The 20175-nt window shown below is 42.2% G+C and overlaps 3 protein-coding genes across 3 annotated transcripts; 1 reads left to right on the top strand and 2 right to left on the bottom strand.

Moving 5' to 3' along the window:
• Positions 1-2999: 2999 nt before the first annotated feature.
• slc25a55a (solute carrier family 25 member 55a) lies at positions 3000-7589 on the bottom strand. Its single transcript, XM_053867851.1, has 10 exons — positions 7428-7589; positions 6812-6870; positions 6362-6487; positions 5936-5991; positions 4808-4898; positions 4608-4726; positions 4339-4534; positions 4105-4259; positions 3949-4024; positions 3000-3870 (listed from the first exon to the last, which is right to left on the bottom strand). The coding sequence occupies exons 2-10, from the start codon at positions 6829-6831 to the stop codon at positions 3711-3713; spliced, it is 999 nt and encodes a 332-aa protein (XP_053723826.1). The 5' UTR covers positions 6832-6870; positions 7428-7589; the 3' UTR covers positions 3000-3710.
• Positions 7590-11008: 3419 nt separating this feature from the next.
• On the bottom strand, positions 11009-15362 carry tshba (thyroid stimulating hormone subunit beta a). Its single transcript, XM_053867708.1, has 2 exons — positions 12326-15362; positions 11009-11317 (listed from the first exon to the last, which is right to left on the bottom strand). Exons 1-2 carry the CDS (start codon positions 12485-12487, stop codon positions 11045-11047), a joined length of 435 nt encoding a protein of 144 aa, XP_053723683.1. The 5' UTR covers positions 12488-15362; the 3' UTR covers positions 11009-11044.
• Positions 14397-19689, top strand: slc5a8l (solute carrier family 5 member 8, like). The gene is made up of 15 exons (XM_053867706.1): positions 14397-15188; positions 15640-15705; positions 15884-15935; positions 16114-16181; positions 16240-16394; positions 16546-16686; positions 16769-16898; positions 16979-17067; positions 17496-17608; positions 17870-17937; positions 18036-18122; positions 18194-18375; positions 18926-19035; positions 19109-19191; positions 19254-19689. The coding sequence occupies exons 1-15, from the start codon at positions 14835-14837 to the stop codon at positions 19356-19358; spliced, it is 1803 nt and encodes a 600-aa protein (XP_053723681.1). The 5' UTR covers positions 14397-14834; the 3' UTR covers positions 19359-19689.
• Positions 19690-20175: the final 486 nt, after the last annotated feature.

Here is a 20175-nt window from a genome sequence, read left to right as displayed (position 1 = left end):
AGGAAGGATGGTGAGAGGAGCCAGTATTGTTAGATCCTCTGAAGGACCCAAGGTTGTCACTTTTGGCAGTTTAAAACTTTTAATATTCACGTTTACTTTACTTACAAGAGGACGTTTTTGTTTGTTTTATACTTCATTTTCAGATGACTGTCTTTTATTATAATTATTAACATATTTTTTTCCAGATTCAAACGACTTTTCTTGGAGTGCTCGGTGGTCTGCAGCTGACGTTTCTTCAAAACTCAAAATATATTTTTGCCCAAAAATAGAAATGAAGTGCGATGTTGTTGCTATTGCCTGAGTTGAGCAGGAATTGTGATTTCCTTCATCCTGAACACTTAAAAACACCTTAAGAATCAGAGTGCAGAGGCAACACGTTCGACTTTTACGATTCAAAGTTTTTTTTGTTCATATTTGCTTTGCTTTTATTTTATTTTAATTCAAAACGAAGAGCATATATGTCGTGATTGTTTGCCAACCTTGGTAAATAATCCGAGTAAGATGACGGGTTTCGAAACCAACCCAAAGTCTCAGTAACGATAACTAACGTCAGTTTCATAGAAAGTGGTGCTGACCTCTGATCAACTTCTCTTCGGTCACCGTATTCCCTGTAATTCATCAGACATCTGCCTGCAGAAATACCAAAAATAACCAATTGTCACTGTGGTTCCGGGCAGTTACAGTAGGAGGCATTACGTCACGTCCTGTACCTCGTGACACGTCCAGTCATCCGCTCGCAGCTGTTTGGACGGAGGGTGTTAGTCACGCTGGTGTCTCGCCTCACACACACGTCTCCAACTGTTGCAAGGGGGACCGCCGCAGATGCGCCACACGTCCGTGGTCCAGGCCTCCGTGCAAACTGCGATGTCCTTTTTTTCTTCAGCTCGGTGATTTCATTGACTCTCGTTCGTCTGCAGGACTGAGATGGACTTCTGTGCCGAAAAGTTTCACATGTGTCGACGCAATTGTGTCCCATAATCCAAACAGAAATGCCTTTTCATTTCCAGCCTGAGACTCATATTTTGACAGAAACACTATGAAAACGCAAACTTCAGAATAAAAAAAACGATCAGAAGAATGAGGGGACACACTTAAATAGACGATTTAGATTCGCAACAGGTATTTAACATTGCAATTTGTTAACTGTACGTTTTTATTTGATATTCTAGTTTTTGAAATCCAGCATTATTGAATTAAGAATCGAGCTCCTCCAGTACATTTGACATGCATTGCTTCTGATACATGGCGTAGTATATGGGAAACATTTCTCCTTGTATTTGTTTCACATAGATTTAAAAGGAGCAGGAGGGAGCTTTTCTGCCCCTTTCATGACACTTTCGCTGAACAAGGTTTATTGCAGTGAAGGTCCATATCAGGCAATACCAGGTGTCGGTGGTTAAATGTGTGGCCGCTGGTAGACAGAGAATTTCCGCTGTCATTGTTATGTCTTCTTCGTGTCTGAGCTACATATCGGGTAGTGGTAGCAACACCGCCTCCCCAGGTTTCCGGTGGTACTGCTCTTCTATGTGAGCGTATCTGTAGGCTTTGTGGAAAGGCGCAGAAATACGGACGAAATGAATTTTCATTTCATTTATGACTCAAAACGTCCAGTTTAGGCTGAAAATTAAAAAAGCATTTCTTTCAATGGATTTTTATATGGATTATGGGAAACAAACGCTTCCACACACGTGATCGGATCTGCGTCACTGGAGTCATGGCGAGTGTTCTCAGTCGAGTCCTTAACTTGGTCCATTTATAATGTCAAATCGCAGGTCATCGGAATGATCTGCTGTTGTGTTGTGCCACAAGGTAACGCTACGACAGACCCCCGACAGCGCCCACCGCACTCACCCCCAACAAAGCGAAGCTTCATAATAAACTCATTTACATCACAGGAGAAACTGCCGACTCGTGTTCTGTCGCCTCTCGTGGTCTAGACAGGTCACATGACACACAATAAAACATCTGCAAACAGCAGAAAGCCTCCCGTGGCCGAATGTTGCTCGGATCCATTGCCAACCTCCGCCCTTCTATGTGTCCCTTTCGTTTTCCTGTGAATTCATGTCGAACATCATGACATGGTTTCGAACTTGAACCCGCGAGACGCTCAGCAGGTTTTTGCATCATCACCATCTACACGCTCACGAAAGCGTTTTATTTATTCAGCCTCGTTTCTATTGTTCTATGTGAGCGAAGGTCTGTGAAGGAACAAAACTGAGGCAAGACGGAGTTGCATAACTAAGAAACCATTGGGAAGAAATATGACGTTGAAATTTGAAGTGAAATGTTACTGGGTCAACATGTTATTCCAATAATGCCAGGATTCCAGTTTAAAAACTGTAACAACCCACAATAACACGTACACTTTTAATGTATGCTTAAGACAAAATGTAAAGTTAAATGTTAATATGGAGAAAACATTCTTCAGTTAAAATATGCTTTCAACAATGTGTATAAAATGTTTAAAATTATGCACATTTTAATATAAAATGTAAAAACAGGTAATTCAGAAATGTCTGCTAAAACATACAAATATTAACTGATCATGTTGGTGGGTAAAAGGATGACATACTGAAAAGTATAAATATTTTATAAAAGCTTTCTTCATTCAAAAAGAAGTTGCCAGTGAAGTTAGTCAGCCGAAATAGTTTCCTTCTAAGACCAAATAAAATTACAAAATGTTTTGTAAAATGTTGCAATGTTTTCACATTGAGAGCAGTGGGATCTGTAAATATCGGTCCTAACATATTGGGTTAGATGTTTTTTTTCCCCCCCCCTTTCATTTCTGAAGCACTGGATATCATTTTAAGTTTTTTTTTTTTCAAACCTGATCAGACGTTCCAAACACCCTCATATTCAGGACATTTTAGTTTCCTTCAATGTGATTTTGACTTGTTTTTTTTCCCACCATGCCAAGGCCAGAGGCACATAGTTTAAGGTACCCCACCCTTCCAAACAGCACATTCCTCAGACGACTGAATACACAAAGGGTCAGTGTGTGGAGCAGGTTGTAATAGATTTATATATTTTTACACATAATGTACAAAAATGCCACAGAAATGTAACAGTCACCTTCACATGCTCGACTGAGCGATATGCTTCTTAAGGCAGAAATTTACGAGGCCGTCGGAGGAAGCCCCTCGGTCTGCATATGGTCAAACGTGCGGATTAAAGTCGACGGACTACAGTAAGCCAACACATAAATAACTTGCATGGATGCATCTCAAGCTTTTGCAGGTTGTCAGATACACAAAAATGGTTCACAAACATCAAGTATTGAACAGGAATCGGTCAGGTGAGGAAGTGTGGTCCCGGGTCAGTCGAGTTCTGTACAAATGTAACTTTTACACTCTAACCACGTAGAGCTGTAGGAGCCGTTTTGTAACTGAAGGCTAGTGAGAGACGAACGGATAGAACTGCATCAAAGCATTTGGACATGAGACAGGTGTTGATGGAGTGTTAGGGCGCCCCCTCCCTCACAGAGGGCGCAGGGCGCAGTTTGAGAATAAGAGTAACACAGTATCTCTGAGTCCACAAACTCAGTAAGGCAAGTGCAAACGTGGCTGTCGCCTTCTGAACTAAAGTGCAACCGGCGGCCAGGTGATGACATCACAGGTCCTAGCGCTCGCTGACACGAACTTGTAGTTAGCTGCCACTTTTCTTCCATCAATTGATGTTTAAAAAGTTCAAAGTCCACGTTGAGAGTTGTCTCATGCGGACAGGATGTTGAGAGAGACGCTGTCCACGATGTACTCGCCAACGCCGACAAAGTACATGACCTGTGCGATGCCAAAGAGCGGGGCAATGACCAGAGCCCGGCAGCCCGCCCCCTTCAGGAAGGCGGACGGTCCCTCTTTCCTCAGTATTTTACTGCAGAGACAGACCAGGCAGATTTCATGAGGCTGGGACTCCTTATTCTGTGAAGGACAGGGGTGTTGTGTGACTCACCTCACGCAGTCCACCACTCCATTGTACGCCTCCTCGCTGGAGCCTTTGTTCAGTGACTGCAGCCGCGTCTTCACCACTGCACAGGTGAAAACACTGGGTCACTCAGACATCATAAATCCCCAAAATAAATGGAGGAGGGGCTGTCGTCTCGCTTACCATCACAGGGGTTCACTGCGACGGCAGCGGTGGATCCTGCCACGCAGCCGGAGACGAACGCCCAAGCAAAAGGGGATGGTTCATCGGGACTGCGCTGACCCAGCCTGTTCAGGTTGGCGAATAACGGGAAGTAGACAACAGAGAAGGGGACATCCCTGGAAGAGGTCGAGCGAATGTTAACAGAGGAAAACATGTCGAGTCGGTGGGTGGCAGAGAGCGACGAGCCAAGCTCACCTCATGAGCGTCGCCCCGAGGCCTTTATAGAGACCCTGGATGCCCTGCGTCCGCAGGAGCTCCTTTGCTATCTGCGTGGCAGAGACGGGTCTCACCGCGGCCATCATGGCGCCCGAGTTGAAAGAACGACTGAGCATCGTGTTGGTGGACACCAGTTTGGTGGGAGTCATCATTACTGGCTTTTGCTGCTGGGACGCTGCGGAGACAAGACAAACCGCAAGTTAGGGCTTGAGACTAAAACACCTGCCCGACGGCGGCACCCAACCCACCAAGTCGCCCCGCGTCCTGCAGCTGGATCTTCAACATCTCCATCGGCGTCGTGATAATGACCTGGCACATTCCTGCGCCGCAGCCAGCCAGCATCTCTTTGAACACCGTCAGCCCTTTCCTGGAAGGAGAGCAAACTCATTTAGCCTCTTCATGTGCTCAACTCTCACCACAACAATGAGGCCGTAGTAACTCTGCTGACCCGCTGCTGGACAGGTGCTGGCGGAAGAAATCGTTCGCAGCCAGTTTGATGGCCTTCTCGGGCGTAACCAGGGTCAAATTCACGGCAGCACCTGAGGAGAAAACACACAATTAATACTGACGCCACGATCCCGGCTCCGCTCGACAAACAAATCTAGTAAGTAGACATTTCCCACCGCTTATCATTAAGACAATTTGTACTTCAAACAAAGGCTCACTTAATGTTTCACTCTAAAATAAAAGTTGGATTACGTCCAGAAATGTTTTCAGAGTGAAAATGAGACAAGAGCAACAGACAAGAGGAGAGGGAAGGCAAAGATATGCGGTGAGTCTGAATATACTGTATATATAGATATGAATCGATACAAGTCCCTCTTAACATAAAGTAAACACAGAGGACGGAGAGAGCGTTAGAACATGGGGAGACAAGACACAGAGCAGAAATGAAACAATGTTAGACAGAGAGGAGCCCGGATTGTGGTCGGACTTGATCTGTGCCAAAATTGAACTGGTCCAACTCGTCTGAGACCAGCTGCAGGCGGGTTCTACCAGTTCCTCACAGACGAGATATTCAAAACCGGCTGCAATCACAGGCCCGGAAGAGAAAGTAACAGGAGGGAGCAGGGGAAAGTGGTGACAGACAACCAAAGTCATGAGAGATGACACAACAAAAACATGTGCCTACAGTTTTAAATAGAGCAATATAGTAAGAACCATTTAATGATTTGCCTCCAGCGTGGCTGCGCCTTATCGGCTAGCCTTCAATATCCCAGGGGGACCCAAGTCTGTAATATGAAAAACACAGATGCAAACAAACAGCATTCCTCACACAAGCAGGGGCCCATACATGGACCTCAAAGTTCCTACTCTACAATTTCAGCATTTTAAACAGTTCATGTGCTGCTGTACAGGTACTCCATCACATGCTAACACGAGAACAGCTTTAGCTACTTCTCTTATGGACATCATTTTCATAAAATTCTGCTCATGCACTTTTACAACGCATAGCTGCCACGGGTATCTTTTAAGGTTGCGTTTCCCTACACACAGAGCTTACCCTCTCCTACACTCAGACGTCTGTGTATTCTAGCCTACAGGTTCATAAAGTTTAAAAATGCATTAGTCTTACCTCTGTACATGCCAAAGTATCCCTCTGATCGAACCGTTTTGACAAGACAGTCCATCCTAGGAAAAAAAAACAAGTTCAAGCATGAGAGTAAAACAAGTTATATTGACGCCACACAAACAAAAACAATGCAAACTGTGAGGAAAAGCATGTTCTATGTTAAACAGGTATCAAGGCTGGTGTGTACATAATTGATGTGTAGGCAACAAAGTGAGTGGGAGGATGAAAATAGGATTTAGGGTTTAAGGGGATTTCCGCAGACTTAAGATGTCAAAGACGAAAAGAAAAAGGTCAACGTGAGTCACAGGGTCACGTGTAGGATTCACTACGGCCGGAATTCAAAACTGAGCACAGTAATTCGTTGCACCGCAGAGGTGTGGACATGCGTCTTGGAAGACACCAGAAATAAATGAAACTAGATCTACTTACATGCTTTTGTAGACCTGTTGACCTGGTCTCTGATTCTGTAACCTGGTCTTGGCCAAGTCAATGGGGAAGACGCAAGTCACGCCGACTATACCAGCGATACCGCCATTAATGAGTTTGGCTGGAAGGCTGGGAGGAGACAAGCCAAGAAGACAATTAGAAGATCTGATGAGAAGATTACCTGAGAAGTGCAGAGTCATCACAGAATAAATGCTTAATTGTCTGTTAAGTCGGAGGCCAGGACACGCAGTTCAGAGGAGTATTAGACTGAATAAATACCAACAAGGTATTTATTTAACTTCAGGTTAAAGCAAGCGACACTCGTGGCTGTCAAATGACGCATCCTCTTAATGCAAACACAATTCAGCCTGAGAGTCATGAAGCATCAACAGAGAAAATACGGTTTGAAATACTAATGGCTACATTTAAAAACTGTCCCAAGCATTCTCTCACCTGATTTGCTGCTGAGACATGGTGACTTGACGGTTGATACCCTTTGAATGAAAAGAATCCTGGACAGAGATAGAAGACGGGTTAAGGAGAAAGTTCCGGTCGTTTCTGAGTACACACTAATACGTTGTAGTGACGATTATCCGATTAACCCGAACGACTCATCTTATCGCTGCACAAGCGCTACTCCACATCCGGGCATTTCTATGGGCGTGTCTTACTGCCAACACCGAAAGCCTTATACGGAATACGGCACTTTTCACCATTCACAATCCTTCACTCATTCTCAATATATAAACGATTACTTGTACATTAAGTGACTTAAATGTTGCATCTCTATCAATATCCACATTCAATAAAGCATTAAGCTGCATTTCTGTGAATTAACCGTACTGAATAAACCGAAGATAACTTTAAGGGATAGTAAAAACACGGATAATTAAGTAAACATAATGCTAATAATAATATGGTGGAAAAGCTAAGATACACATTGCAGCATCGTGTGCCGGGCGCCTGCAGTCGCCCGCGCCACCCATTCATTCATCGACGAGCAAACACACAACGTACAGAAACAGCGCGCGACAAAAACGCCTCCCTAATAAAGAATAATAAAAGATACCTCGTAGTTGTTTTATAGGTTCAGTTGGTTTTATTCGCACGATACAGCTCCGTTTACTGTCGCTCCGTGACTGACTGTTGCCGCTCGCCGGGTGAGTCTGTTAATATAGCGCTGTCTGGAGTGTGTGGAAATTTCCATTCAACTCTCCACGGCGAGGAGGGGAGGAGTCTCCCCCGCCCGTCCCTCAGCCAATCACTGAAAAACTACCTTACATGCTCGATTATGATTGGATGCAATTCCGAATATGTATTGGTCGAATCCTCCGTCTGTCAAATCCTCCACCAATGACTGCGCTGCGGCGTTTTCCTATGTGTCAGACGAGAGAAACCTTTGTCAACGGTTGCATCATTTTATTCAGTTTTAAAGTTGAGTTACGATCCAAACACCTCATCCAAGAAACAAATATGGACTAGGCGCTTAATGGCTTTCTTGAATGCCTTTGTTGACTCAGGCACCGACATGATGTCATCATAGTGCTTTCTAGAACCTCCGTCTTTGTCATCGCAAAGCTATGTGAAGTACATATTTGCGTCCGGTATTCACTCATCATTGTGGTAGCCACAAAGCAGTCTTGCGATGGACGTTCTAGATTCCGTTATTACTTAACTATTTAATCATTTTCAAGCACAGGCATCCGCCCATTCCTCTCCAGCTACTTGAGGCCCCGTTCACCGTTCCATCAAGTGCCATCAGGTGTGGCACACACAGGAATAATGCACATCTTTGTTGTCACCCATCCATCCATAAGCTATTCAGGGTGTAGAATGACCACAGGGTGGTTTCCACACAGCTGCAGGTGCTCACAATGCAAATAAGCCAAAAGAGTGTATAGACAAGACAGATCTTGTTGCATACACGTTTAATCTGCTGTGATAACTTTAAAGGAGTGGGCCAGCTCCAGGAATGTGCGCTCCAATAACAGCTGAACAACGGTGACTACACATGTTAAGTAACATTTGACTTATTTTCTTATTCCGCCCGCGACAGCTTGGCTTTATGTAACTTTGTTAAACTGTGTGTCTAAGAAACTCGCTCAGGCAGATGGTTTCATGAGACTCCTGTACACAGTTCAGTCTTCTTTGCGGCCATGTTTTGTTATCACGCTGTTAAACAGCTGGCACCATGTGACCAACAGTGAAAGAAGTGGAACATTTGACTAAAAAGTCTCAGAGGTGCAGCCGTATTTAAACATCATAGTTGATCCTCAGCACTAATTATTCAATAATAATAATTCCCAATGTACCTGAGACCTGTTCTGTTCCCAGGCTAGTATCAAAGCATGTTTTTTATTCTTGATATCGATACGGAAATCCTTACACCATGTTAACAGTTTGCAAAGCCAGAATTCACTTCTCCAGCTCATGTTGAACACAAGCAGCGCTTATGATTACTTATGATAAGATAAGGTCACAACTTGTCAGCAGTGTTAGTGGGACACCTATTGGCGGTTCTTTACAAAGTACACTTGGACAACACAACCTGTGACACAAAATGGACTTTTCAGAGTCAACTGAAAATCTGAACAAAACGCAGCTAAACTTTTCTTTGAATTCTTTTCAGAATCTAAGGTAAATGGTCCACAGAAAGTGATGTTTTTAGGCCGCAAATGTTGATTGGCTGAAGGACCGTCAAACTTGTTTTTTTAATACATAGAATCTGCTCGCTAATCTTTGATGCTTTGATGTAGTGTTAACCATTGTTGTTTGTTAGGATTGACTTCTTCACTAAGATGCTGGATTAAAGCGTAGTCATTCTGCCATTGTAGCCAATGCAAGTTTAGTAATAAAAGATGAGCCACACAATTTGAATTTCTGCTGTCTTGTGTCTGTGTTACACATTAAAAACCATATATACTGTACACCCTCATAATAAACACTGCCTAGTCTGTAGTTTGATTATATATAATCCTAGAAAGAATTTTCCATCAATATCTTTAAGGTCATATCTTTTAAGTCATGAAGCAGGTATTATTCACATATATAAGCACAGACTTCCCCCTTCTCAGAAACCAGGAGCGCTATGGTAACTATGGTAACAAGAGGTAAATAAACAACATTGCTCATAAACGGCCGCTGGACTCAAAGCTATATGCAAGACATGTAAATCCTAATAAAAACAAACACATTTTTGTGATGTGTGGTCCTCTTCGCTGCGTCTGTGACCACATGACTCATACGGTTACACACCATCCACATTCCAGTCAGCTTTAGCAAAGTAGTCACGTATCTTCCACATCGATTAACACAACACAAACAAAACTGTATGTTTTGTGGAAAAGGAAGCACGGCCGGTATGTGCCGCCGTGAAGCTGAGGGAGCAAATTCCATGTCATCCCGCGCTTTAGTCACGACAGTATCTGGGTTCTGAAAACATCACCACCCACAGGATTTTAGCCCGACAGTTAGAAAATTGTGCAACGGAGGTTAGAAGTATTGATGAGTCAAGTGTAAACCTTTGATTGGGGGTAACACAAACAGCACTGACACATTACGCCGGTCCAGATTCCAGCGTCATACTGGACCGACTAAGTGTGAAGAAGCAAAGATTCAGTCAGCAAGTCACAGTTCGGGTCATGGGGCAGTTCAAAATGTGCTTGTGTGGACAAAAATCCGTCAGCCTTGTAATACAATGACCCTTAAGTTCAACTGGAACTGACTGGAAATTGCTGAGTGAAATACCGTTAAGCGTGTTATGATTGGTAATGTCAGCAAAATTCAGCCAGGATTATCCACGCAGTTTTCCAAAACATCTGAGAACAAGTACACCTCTGTAGTTAAAGCCAACACGGACTGTGTTTACTTCTCCCAGACTGTAAGGAAGTTTGTGTGATTTTGTTATATACTTGACTTTTGGTTTCAGCTCATCAAGGGCACATTCATAAGTGCTATAAGCAGCTCATGCTGAGTCATGCTGCAGAAGACGTGTTAGCGGAAAGTTCTCAGCCACAGCGCTTCAAATCCAATAATCTCCCCCCAGACTAAAATAAACAGTGACTATGAAATTGGATGATAAAACCGTACAATCAGTAGCAAGACCATGTGAATAAGAATGTTGACATAACACAGGAGCATGTGACAAAGGGCCAATGTCACAGAGATTCACATGATGATATGCATCATGCATTCTGTCCTTGTGAACTTCGGCGCTATAAATAAACTCCAGTTGTCCTCCTAAATTCCCTATTGGAACAAGAAACAACACACTGAGAGGGCAGAGTGACTCAGCCGTTCACAAAGCAGTATTGAGATGGTGTGGTAGATCCTCACATATGAGCGAGTGAGTCAACCCTCATGTGATTTCTGGCAATGACCAGGGATGCAAATATAGTCTCCTATGTGAGAGAGTGGAAGGTTACTGCCTGGTGTTTAACAACACTACCACACAGGATGAGATTATATGATCATGCACAGCTGAGTCACAGCTATTTAAAGGCAACAGCTTTAATCATTTTAACCCTATATAATTTGGAGAATCCCTCCGTACGTGAGAGTCAAAACACTGTGAAAGAAAAGTCTCAAGTTTTATTATCAGAGGCCAAGCTAACAGCACAACAGGCCTATTGTTTTCAATTCAGATAATCAGAGCAGGACAGAGACACAACTGCAACAAGAGAAGGATTAGAACGGCGTCATGTAGTTTGGCGGGTAGGAGACGGCGTCTCTGATTGGTTTGTAGCAGTTAGGTCTGTTGGTGCGAGCTCTGTGGACACACTCCTCTCTGTCAGTCCTGCAGGCTCCACAGTGACAACTGAGAGCCACAGGGTAGGTGAAGAGTGGATCGCTGTTGACGGGACAGCCCGGCAAAACAGCCGTTCTGTACTCCACCTTGTTGTATGTGCAGCCTCTCTGGATCAGGAACCTCGGGCCGAGCAGCTCCTTCATGTTGCTGTCCTGATCACAAAAGCAAAGGGGTGACAAAATGCAACAATAATAATGATAACAATAGATGGTGACATTTCTGTTGTAAAAGAACGCATTTACGTCTACTTCGTGAATTGCTAAAAATCATGGACAAGTTAAACAAACTTAATCAACTTAATAAAATATGATGTTTTGCTGTGTTGTAGTGCTCCATTCACGTACAATAATTATCCATGATAAAGAAAAAATAAATAAGTAAGTAATGATGATTGAAGGACAGAAGAGTGGACAGTCGTACTGGGTGCTACATTTAATTCAATCTTGTGGGAACTGGGTTTTACGTGGGACTTTTTGAGTTTGTATGTTCTTCTTCTGTTTGCATGGGCTTCCTCCAGACACTCTGGTTTCGTCCCACAGCCCCAAAACATATTGAGGTCAACTGATGAGTCTGCGTGTGTTGTCTGTCTACATGTGACCTATGATCGGATGGTGACCGGCTTACGGCGTTTACTGCCCCTGTCTGAAATAGCTACTTTGGCAGAGAGACAGGAAGCAACAAAAAAGACTGGCTGTTTTATATTACTGTATACATGGCACCTATCCCAGGAGAAGATAAAATAGATGCGTCACCATGCAACAAAAGACAATAAACTGAGATTAAAGATTGTCTCATGAAAAGCATGTCAACAAAAATCCTGTGGGAGCTGAGAACTTGACACGTTTTAAAATGGGTGCAACAGCACCTGCAACCTCTGACCTAGCACCATGACCATGGTAGTAGGTCTCAGTGGGGTCAGAAGTGCACTTGGAAACCTGACCATGCGTGACTGTAAACATCACGCTAAGACTTTAAAAATAAAATCCAAAAGAAAATACATTTCATCAGTTTGAGTGTGTTTTACAATGAAAATCAGTGAGACCAGTGATACCATTGTCGAAAGAAAAAAAAACTTGTGGCCTTACAAACAGGTTAAGTGCAATTTGAAATTGACGCAATAAGCTTCAATGGAAGGAAACAAAGCCAGAGTCAAACCTTACCGTTGTGTAGCAGAAGCCCATGCAGATGGTAGTGTTGATGGCGACACAGAACTCACACTCTGGCTTCTCTACGTACATCGTGAAGCGGGCCGGCTGACACATGGGAAAGGCCGGGCCCAACATCAGAAAAAGCAAGCAGCTGGCGAAAGCGACAGACTCCATATTATTCTCTCCTTCCTGTGGGATCAGACGGAACTAGTTATCAACATCTCATAAACGGCATGTGAAAATAAAATCAGTCACAAAATAGAATCACTTTACCTACAGAAGTGTCTGCGCGCCTGAGGAGTTTCTGTCCCTGATGACATTCAACCTGTTTTATAGATGAACATCAAGAAGCTATGCTTCCATTAGGATAATTTAATGAATCAACCATAGACTGAGGTTAGTGCATAAATCATGAAAAACATGTTTATCGGAAGAGCTGCAGTAGCAAAAACGTCCATTGGGTGTCAGAAGTGTGTAATCCTCCTGCACATGCTTGTCTCTTCAAGTTTAACCAGTTATGTAAGAGACAAGACAAGCGAACTGTGATTTGAAGACAAATTAACAGAGTAGTTCGATACTCATCCTCGTCAGGACACGTGATGCCTTCTCTAATCTAATCTAAATCTAATCCAAATGAGTACTCTAAGAAAACCGATGATATGGAAGGCAATAAAAAAATAAACTTCAAACAAACAAGGCTGCAACAGGAATCTGCCAGGACAAACTCAAAGGTAAACGTGTGGCTTGGAAAGCTACATGTTGCTTAGACAGCTCACTCAGCTACCTACTTTTCTGTGTAGTGTAGTTCAGCTACTACTTAAATCATATAACTCAACTTGAGATCAATCAACATATGGTATAGATATACTTCACAACTGCTGACAAAATGATTCACATGTACATGTAACTCATGGATGCGTGTCCAACATACTGTACATGCTCAAACACACCCATGCTTGGGCTAGAGAGTGTTGAACATGATCTGCTTGTCCCATATGAATGCACAAGTGGAGCTGGTATTTCCTTGGTATCATCATTTATTCTACACTCTGTGAGTCATCCTAATACCATGACATTAAGACATTCTGTTTCTATAAGAAACTTATATTGAGTAACTGGCCAAAACTGTAGTTTGGAGGTTTATTTACAAAAAACAACAACCAAAAAAAACAAAAAAAACAACTTAAATAAAGTATTTGAACTTAATGGTTCACACAATATGAAAGTTACAGCAAATTGTAGTTAAGCTATGTAATTCAACTACCTGTTCACTCTCCCCCAGACACCTGGTCCAGAATGTAGTGTACCAGAAGCTGATTCAGCACATCTACCAGTACAGTATCTGGTGAATATCATCGGGTGAAAGTCAATCAAAGTTTGGTTTGACTTTAAGCTGTGAGGACAGATTAGGTGACATATTTTCACACAAACAAAATAGGTCTAGCAGTCTTGGAAGATACTTGATGCCATTATTTCTGGTGGAAGTGTTTGAATATCAGTCATTGCAACTTTGGTGAACTTAAATGAAGCAAGAAAGTCAGTTCACATTTCTTTCGCTGTGTGGTGATGATGTTTTTGTCCTCACACAGCTACTTTTACTTCCTTCACCTGAACATCACAAAATCTGAGCTCTGTGTTTTCTGTCATCACAGCTATTGCCTCTGCAGCCAAATACGACATGTGAATAAGTGTAATTGCAGAATGAGATGAGAATGAGATCAGATGCAACCCGCACACAGTCAACAAATGAGAACATGCGTGAGCAAAACACAGTTGTTTTGGCTTTTAAGACCACTTTTCCAGTGCTTACTCAGCTTTACAGAACATTAACAATATCCTCCATTTTACATTAACTTCAGAAGAACTCACTCGGGCAAAAGTGTTGAAAGATAATAAACAACCTCATTATACAGACAAAAACTGCCTTTAAACACACATTTGCCGGTACAACAAACATTTGCTTAAGAAAAGCCTGGAACTATGTGCTATTGGAAAAAAAAAAACAAAAATGATATAGTGACTACTTCCTGAAGTGATAGTGTTGTCTGACAAGCCCTCCTACCAAAATTCCTAACACAGCGTACGACTACTGAGTAACCAGGAGTTTTTAAAAGGCCCCTTCTCCACAGGCGGCCTCATTGTGTGATGAAAGAGCAGCTTGGACCACAGGTGATTTATTTTTACACCTTTATGACTAACATCAGCACCTTCTGTCCTTGATGGATTATTAACTTGAGAAATGATCTTTATTATCAAGCGACCGCATTCAGTGGGAGTAGGTGCTAGTAAAGAGCGAACGGAAGTCAAGGTGTTGCACTTTTTATCAGTCAGAGCAGAATCTGGACTTGTAACCGGACTCACTACTTGAACTGTCCCTGGACCTGAAGAGCAGTAGCCTTTTATTTTTTCAGTCTGAGGTTCTGTGAGGTGAATTTTGAAGTGTCAATATGTATAACAGGGATTTAAGGATGTGCTAAGTGGGACCTGCTGAGTCGCTAGTAGTTGCTGGACTGTGTGAGCCATGGTTGGTACAGGTGGCCCGGTGGCCACTTTCTCAGTGTGGGACTATGTGGTGTTCGCGGGGACGATACTGGTGTCTGCGGGCATCGGCCTCTTCCAGGCCATACGAGGACGTAAGGAGACAAGCAGCGCAGAATTTTTGTTGGGCGGCCGGCAAATGACGGCGATCCCTGTGGCCATGTCGCTCACCGCCAGCTTCATGTCCGGCATCACGGTCATCGGAACACCGGCGGAGGCCTACAACTTTGGATCAGCCTTCTGGCTTTTCGGCTTTGCCTACGCCATAATGTCAACCGTTACAGCTGAGGTCTTCGTGCCCTTCTTCTACAGACAGGGGATCACCAGCGCTTATGAGGTCAGAGATTCTACAAACCGTCAACTTCAGAAGCAAAATTTGTACGCAATATAAGTAAACGATAATGCTTCACGACGACTAACTTCAAATACCTCAAATACATGTATCTGGATACAGAAAAACACATGATACCATTGGCAGAGAGTCACGCTGCACCAATACAGGGCAAGTGATCCATAACATACTGCAATGTAGTTCAGAATATACAGAAACACATAAAATTCAAACTTACACACCAATAAAGGAAGTGTTAATATATAATCTATACAGGCAACATAAGATAGCAGAAAGAGGTAGCAATAAAACACTGCAGTGGAGCGGTTGAAATTCAAAATAAATGACACGAACATCAAAAATACTATACTATAAGAGCATAAGCTGTATTTTCTATGCAACAAAACGTTATATAATAAAAATGTTGACTCCCCTAATTCTATTCATTCTTCTGCAGTATCTGGAGAGACGCTTCAACAGGCTCATTCGAATAATCGGAACATCAATGTACATTGCACAGACGGTAGGATCTGTTGTTTCTTCTATCTAGCTAATGAACATAATTGAACAAGGAAAACAGCATCTGTCCTTTTTTCCCTTTTACATGAATGGAGACAAAAGCTAGCTACAATGATTGATTCATTTGAATTACGAGCTTGTTTTGTTTCCATCCAATCAACTAATGGTGACATCCTCATCAGATCCTGTACACCGGATTGGTCATTTATGCACCAGCTCTAGCTCTCAACCAAAGTAAGTCAACCACATGAACAGTAATGTGTTTTGCCTATCTGCGGCTATGACACTCAGAGTCATGACTGTCATGTCTGAAGCGTGTTTTCTTATTTATTTTTTTTAATTTTATTAAAGGACAAACATTTTCCCAATTCCATTAAAAGCAATGCTGACCATTTTCTTGTTCATTATTCAGTCACTGAACTTGATCTCTGGGGAGTGCTGGTTGCGACTGGAGCGGTCTGCATCATCTACTGCACTCTGGTTGGTACAACCTAATAGCAAGATTCAGTGCCAAACACATTAAAATGTTGGGTTTCAGGGTGGACTTAAAGCGGTGATCTGGACAGACGTGATGCAGATGGTGACCATGCTGGCAGGTTTTGTGGCTGTTATAGCGAGGGGGGCCGTACTGCAGGGGGGCCTCACTACTATCTGGGAAGATGCGCGTGAAGGAGGACGACTTGATGCATTCGAGTAAGTGATATAGATGGTATGCACGCAGTGATGGAATACCTTAAAAAAAAAACTTTTTCAAATGTACATGGGCATGGTTGGGAGGGCAGCTAAGCAGTAAGCAGATATTTCTCAATCCAAAACATAATTTAATGACATTACTTTCCCAAAGTTTTGATCCAGACCCTTTAAAGCGACACACTTTTTGGACAATACTGATTGGAGGAACTGTTATGTGGACATCTATATACGCCATCAATCAGTCTCAGGTGCAGCGCTTTATCTCCTGCAAAACACTGGGCCATGCCAAGATGTGAGTCTTCCCTCAGATCAAGTTTTTATTGTTTAGTTGGACAACTAATAATAACAACTAATCTGCTACGTACCACCTGAAGGTCTTTGTATCTGAACATGGTGGGTCTGTGGTTGACTGTGAGCCTGGCGGTGTTTTCTGGACTCACCATGTACTCCATTTACAAAAACTGCGATCCACTTACAAATGACGATGTAAAATCTTCCGACCAGGTATGTGTTATAAACTCCTGACCCCAAGTGTTACGTAACGTATGTGAGAAAAATCTCATGTGTTTTCTTTTAATAACTAGCTGCTTCCTTACCTTGTTATGGATATATTGGCTGATTACCCAGGAATTCCTGGACTGTTTGTGGCAGCAGCATATAGCGGAACCCTGAGGTAAGTCCTGGAAAAAGAGGGCTACATTAATATTCATGGGCAATTCACAGCCATTTCTAAGACTCAAGAACAATTTGGGTGCTAATCCATGTAGGCTTTAAAGAAATGGTCAAGGTCTGCCATCAGCTTAGTACACACTTCTGAAATACAAATAAATAAATAAACATAATATGTACAGTATCACGGATGATTAATGATAGTCCTCCAATACACTTGTCACATGACTGATTTTTCAAATGAAAAATACCAATGGTATAACATGAAAGGAAACACAAAATCAAACATATCAAGACTGTTATTCAATGAAAAAATACATTTTTAAAACAAAAACATTTCCGGAACCCATGTAAGTGACCCCTGCTTTAAAGGGTGCTGAAGGTTCAACAGTCATCGTCTCTGTTCTTATCTCATTATTGTTTGTTTTTCAGCACTGTTTCTTCCAGCATTAACGCCCTTGTCGCTGTCACCGTTGAGGACTTTATTTATCCTGTGTGCAAAAATCTCACACAAAGGCAGACAACAATCATGAACATGGGCCTAAGTAAGTTCTAATAAATGTTGAAACAAAAGAATGGTAGATTGAGAAGAAAGGAAATGGAATGGTTCATTGTGACTGCATGATAATCGATACCGTCAAGAAAAAGGTTGGGATAGTTATCTCAATGTTCTTGTGAAAAGCTTGCCAGTAAATCATTTTATTGCTGTAATCATGATGGTTGACACACATTCCTCACATTTATCAGTTAAAGACACAACAGTAGCTGTCAGCGCTCTGTTTTAACGAAGACAATTTTTGTCGGAGGTGTGCTCTTTGGTGCGCTGTGCATCGGAATGGCAGGGGTCGCTTCTGCAATGGGGAGTGTTCTTCAGGTAAACAATGCAGCGGAAAGAAACAATATTGTGGCTCAACAGCGCCCTCGGGTGCCGAACTGTTGAAAGTGCAAACTCAATCTCTTGTCTGTTCCCAGGCAGCCTTGTCTATATTTGGGATGATCAGCGGGCCCCTTCTTGGTCTCTACCTACTAGGCATGTTTTTCCGAACAGCTAATTCAATAGTGAGTATATGACGTGAGAAATGTAAACAAATGCCACTCAGTACTTGACAGGATGTCCATTTAAATTCCAGGGAGGACTGTCAGGGATGATCATTGGTCTGGCGTTAACCCTGTGGGTGGGGATTGGCGGTCAGCTCTACCCCCCGACAAGTGATAAGACCAATCCACTTGAAGTCAAAACCACAGGTTGCTACAATAGCACGAGTCAGGACTTCACAACACCCGCTCCCGTGACTCTGACAACACAGGCTGAGTGAGTTTATAGTATTATGAAGATAAGATTACAGGGTGCAACGTGATGTTGAAATGATCATAGAATGGCACAAAACGTTTGTACTTCACCAAATAGAGTGATCCAATATAGTTTCAATGACAAAAAGAGAAATTATAATTCTGCATAATGCTACGTATCAAGACATACTCAAGTGCAACAAACTCGACTTCTAGTCATCTGTAATAAACATTACTTGCAAAATATACATACAGATACAATCCAACTCAAATGTTGTTGAACATTGTGACCTGTGTACAATGGGATATAAACCCAAATTAAAGCTATGCAATCAGAATCATTCATAGTTCATATCCCTACATTAAGGATATAATACTCCACATAAAAATGTAACTTACTTGACTGATTCAGATTGGACTTACCTGTATGACATATTTTCTTGTTGTCCATGCTGATGCCTGTCAAGGTTTCTTCCTATTTATACGCACAAAAACATAGCTCCACAGGGAAGGGCAAAGAAACAGTGGTGCCATGACAAGCTAAAATCTCAAATATCTTTTGTCTACTTCAGGTTCAGGCCAGCTTTGGCAGACTCCTGGTACTCTCTGTCTTACCTCTACTTCTCCCTGCTGGGTGTACTGACCACAATAGCTGCTGGTCTGCTGGTGAGCAGCATGACAGGTAGGCTTCCTCGACGTCTATGCATACTGATTTTTTTTTGAAACAGGGAAAATAAAACATATATTTGTTGCAGGTGGGTGCAAGCAAGAAAACCTGTCCTCCGATCTGTTTGTGCAAAAAAGCGACCTGATCATATTCAACTGTGGCAAATCAAAGGTATGAGTTTATTTCCTGTTCGACTAATGCATCAAATAAAACATTTATTTGCTTGCCAACAGTCTGTGGACTTCACTGAAAAAGACCCATTGGACTTCTACATGTTTGATGAAATGTCCAGCACAAATAAACTAAATGTCCATGCTGAGAAAATGACCCGATTCTAAAGGCTGGCACAACCTCCGCATACCTGCAGCAGGTTTACAAGTAGATTTGAAACTACTTATGCAGAATGACATTAATTACATTATTGCAAAATGGAGCAGAAATAACAAGAGCACACATATACTATTTCAATGAAAAGCTATTGCACAATTTAACTAACAATACTAGACAGTATTCTTCATGTTGAAAAATGTGTTGCACTCATTTGCTGCAGCTCTCAGAAACTGCACTGCTGAGTTTTGTTATTGATCTGAGCACTGATGTTCCTCGACAATATTTTTATGTGCAAATGTGTAACTCCTTTGTAAATGGGAGAGCTGTTTGTTTGTAAACCCACGCTATTTTTCTATCATTGTGCACTTTTAATTAAACTTGCACCTTTGTATGAAAACGTTTGAACTCACCTTACTTTGCAGCAACGATGAAATGCCTCATTGCTAAACGGTTCATCACAAATCTTCCTTCACACACAAGCAATTTGTACTGCATTTCATGGGTGGTTTGTTGTGTGTCTGAATGAATTGAGACACCTATTGTCTTCGTGTTAAATTTCACCTGAATGGGTCTGAACTGTATTGTTTTGTCAAAGCAGAATTTGAACGAAAAATTGTGTGTTATTAATCGTTGTGATTTATATTTGTTACTGATTATTTTAAGAATGATCTTCATTTATGACTTAAACATCCACTCTTCAATTGTTCTGACTTTAACTTTGAAAATGCCATTCATAAACAACTACTCACAGACGGAGACCAGATTTATGAGTTGAGAAATATGGGTATCATACTCCAGATAATGAGCATCATGTTCTCATTTTAA

This window comes from Synchiropus splendidus, chromosome 6, assembly GCF_027744825.2.
Source record: "Synchiropus splendidus isolate RoL2022-P1 chromosome 6, RoL_Sspl_1.0, whole genome shotgun sequence".
Lineage (NCBI taxonomy): Eukaryota > Metazoa > Chordata > Actinopteri > Syngnathiformes > Callionymidae > Synchiropus > Synchiropus splendidus.
Note: the sequence above shows the minus strand (reverse complement) of the source record. Positions and strands in the feature narration are given on the sequence as shown.

Bases quoted from the DNA above. Each gene is read 5' to 3' on its own strand.
- slc25a55a (XM_053867851.1), bottom strand. From the start codon at position 6,831: ATGTCTCAGCAGCAAATCAG. The intron at 5,992-6,361 runs GTAAGTAGATCT...TTTTTTTCCTAG, and splicing joins CAACAGGTCTACAAAAGCAT to GATGGACTGTCTTGTCAAAA. The intron at 3,871-3,948 runs GTGAGTCACACA...CTGTCTCTGCAG, and splicing joins GGAGTGGTGGACTGCGTGAG to TAAAATACTGAGGAAAGAGG.
- slc5a8l (XM_053867706.1), top strand. From the start codon at position 14,835: ATGGTTGGTACAGGTGGCCCGGTGGCCACTTTCTCAGTGTGGGACTAT. The intron at 16,182-16,239 runs GTTGGTACAACC...GTTGGGTTTCAG, and splicing joins GCATCATCTACTGCACTCTG to GGTGGACTTAAAGCGGTGAT. The intron at 17,609-17,869 runs GTAAGTTCTAAT...TTTTTGTCGGAG, and splicing joins AATCATGAACATGGGCCTAA to GTGTGCTCTTTGGTGCGCTG.
- tshba (XM_053867708.1), bottom strand. From the start codon at position 12,487: ATGGAGTCTGTCGCTTTCGCCAGCTGCTTGCTTTTTCTGATGTTGGGC. The intron at 11,318-12,325 runs GTAAGGTTTGAC...TTTTGTGATCAG, and splicing joins TGGGCTTCTGCTACACAACG to GACAGCAACATGAAGGAGCT.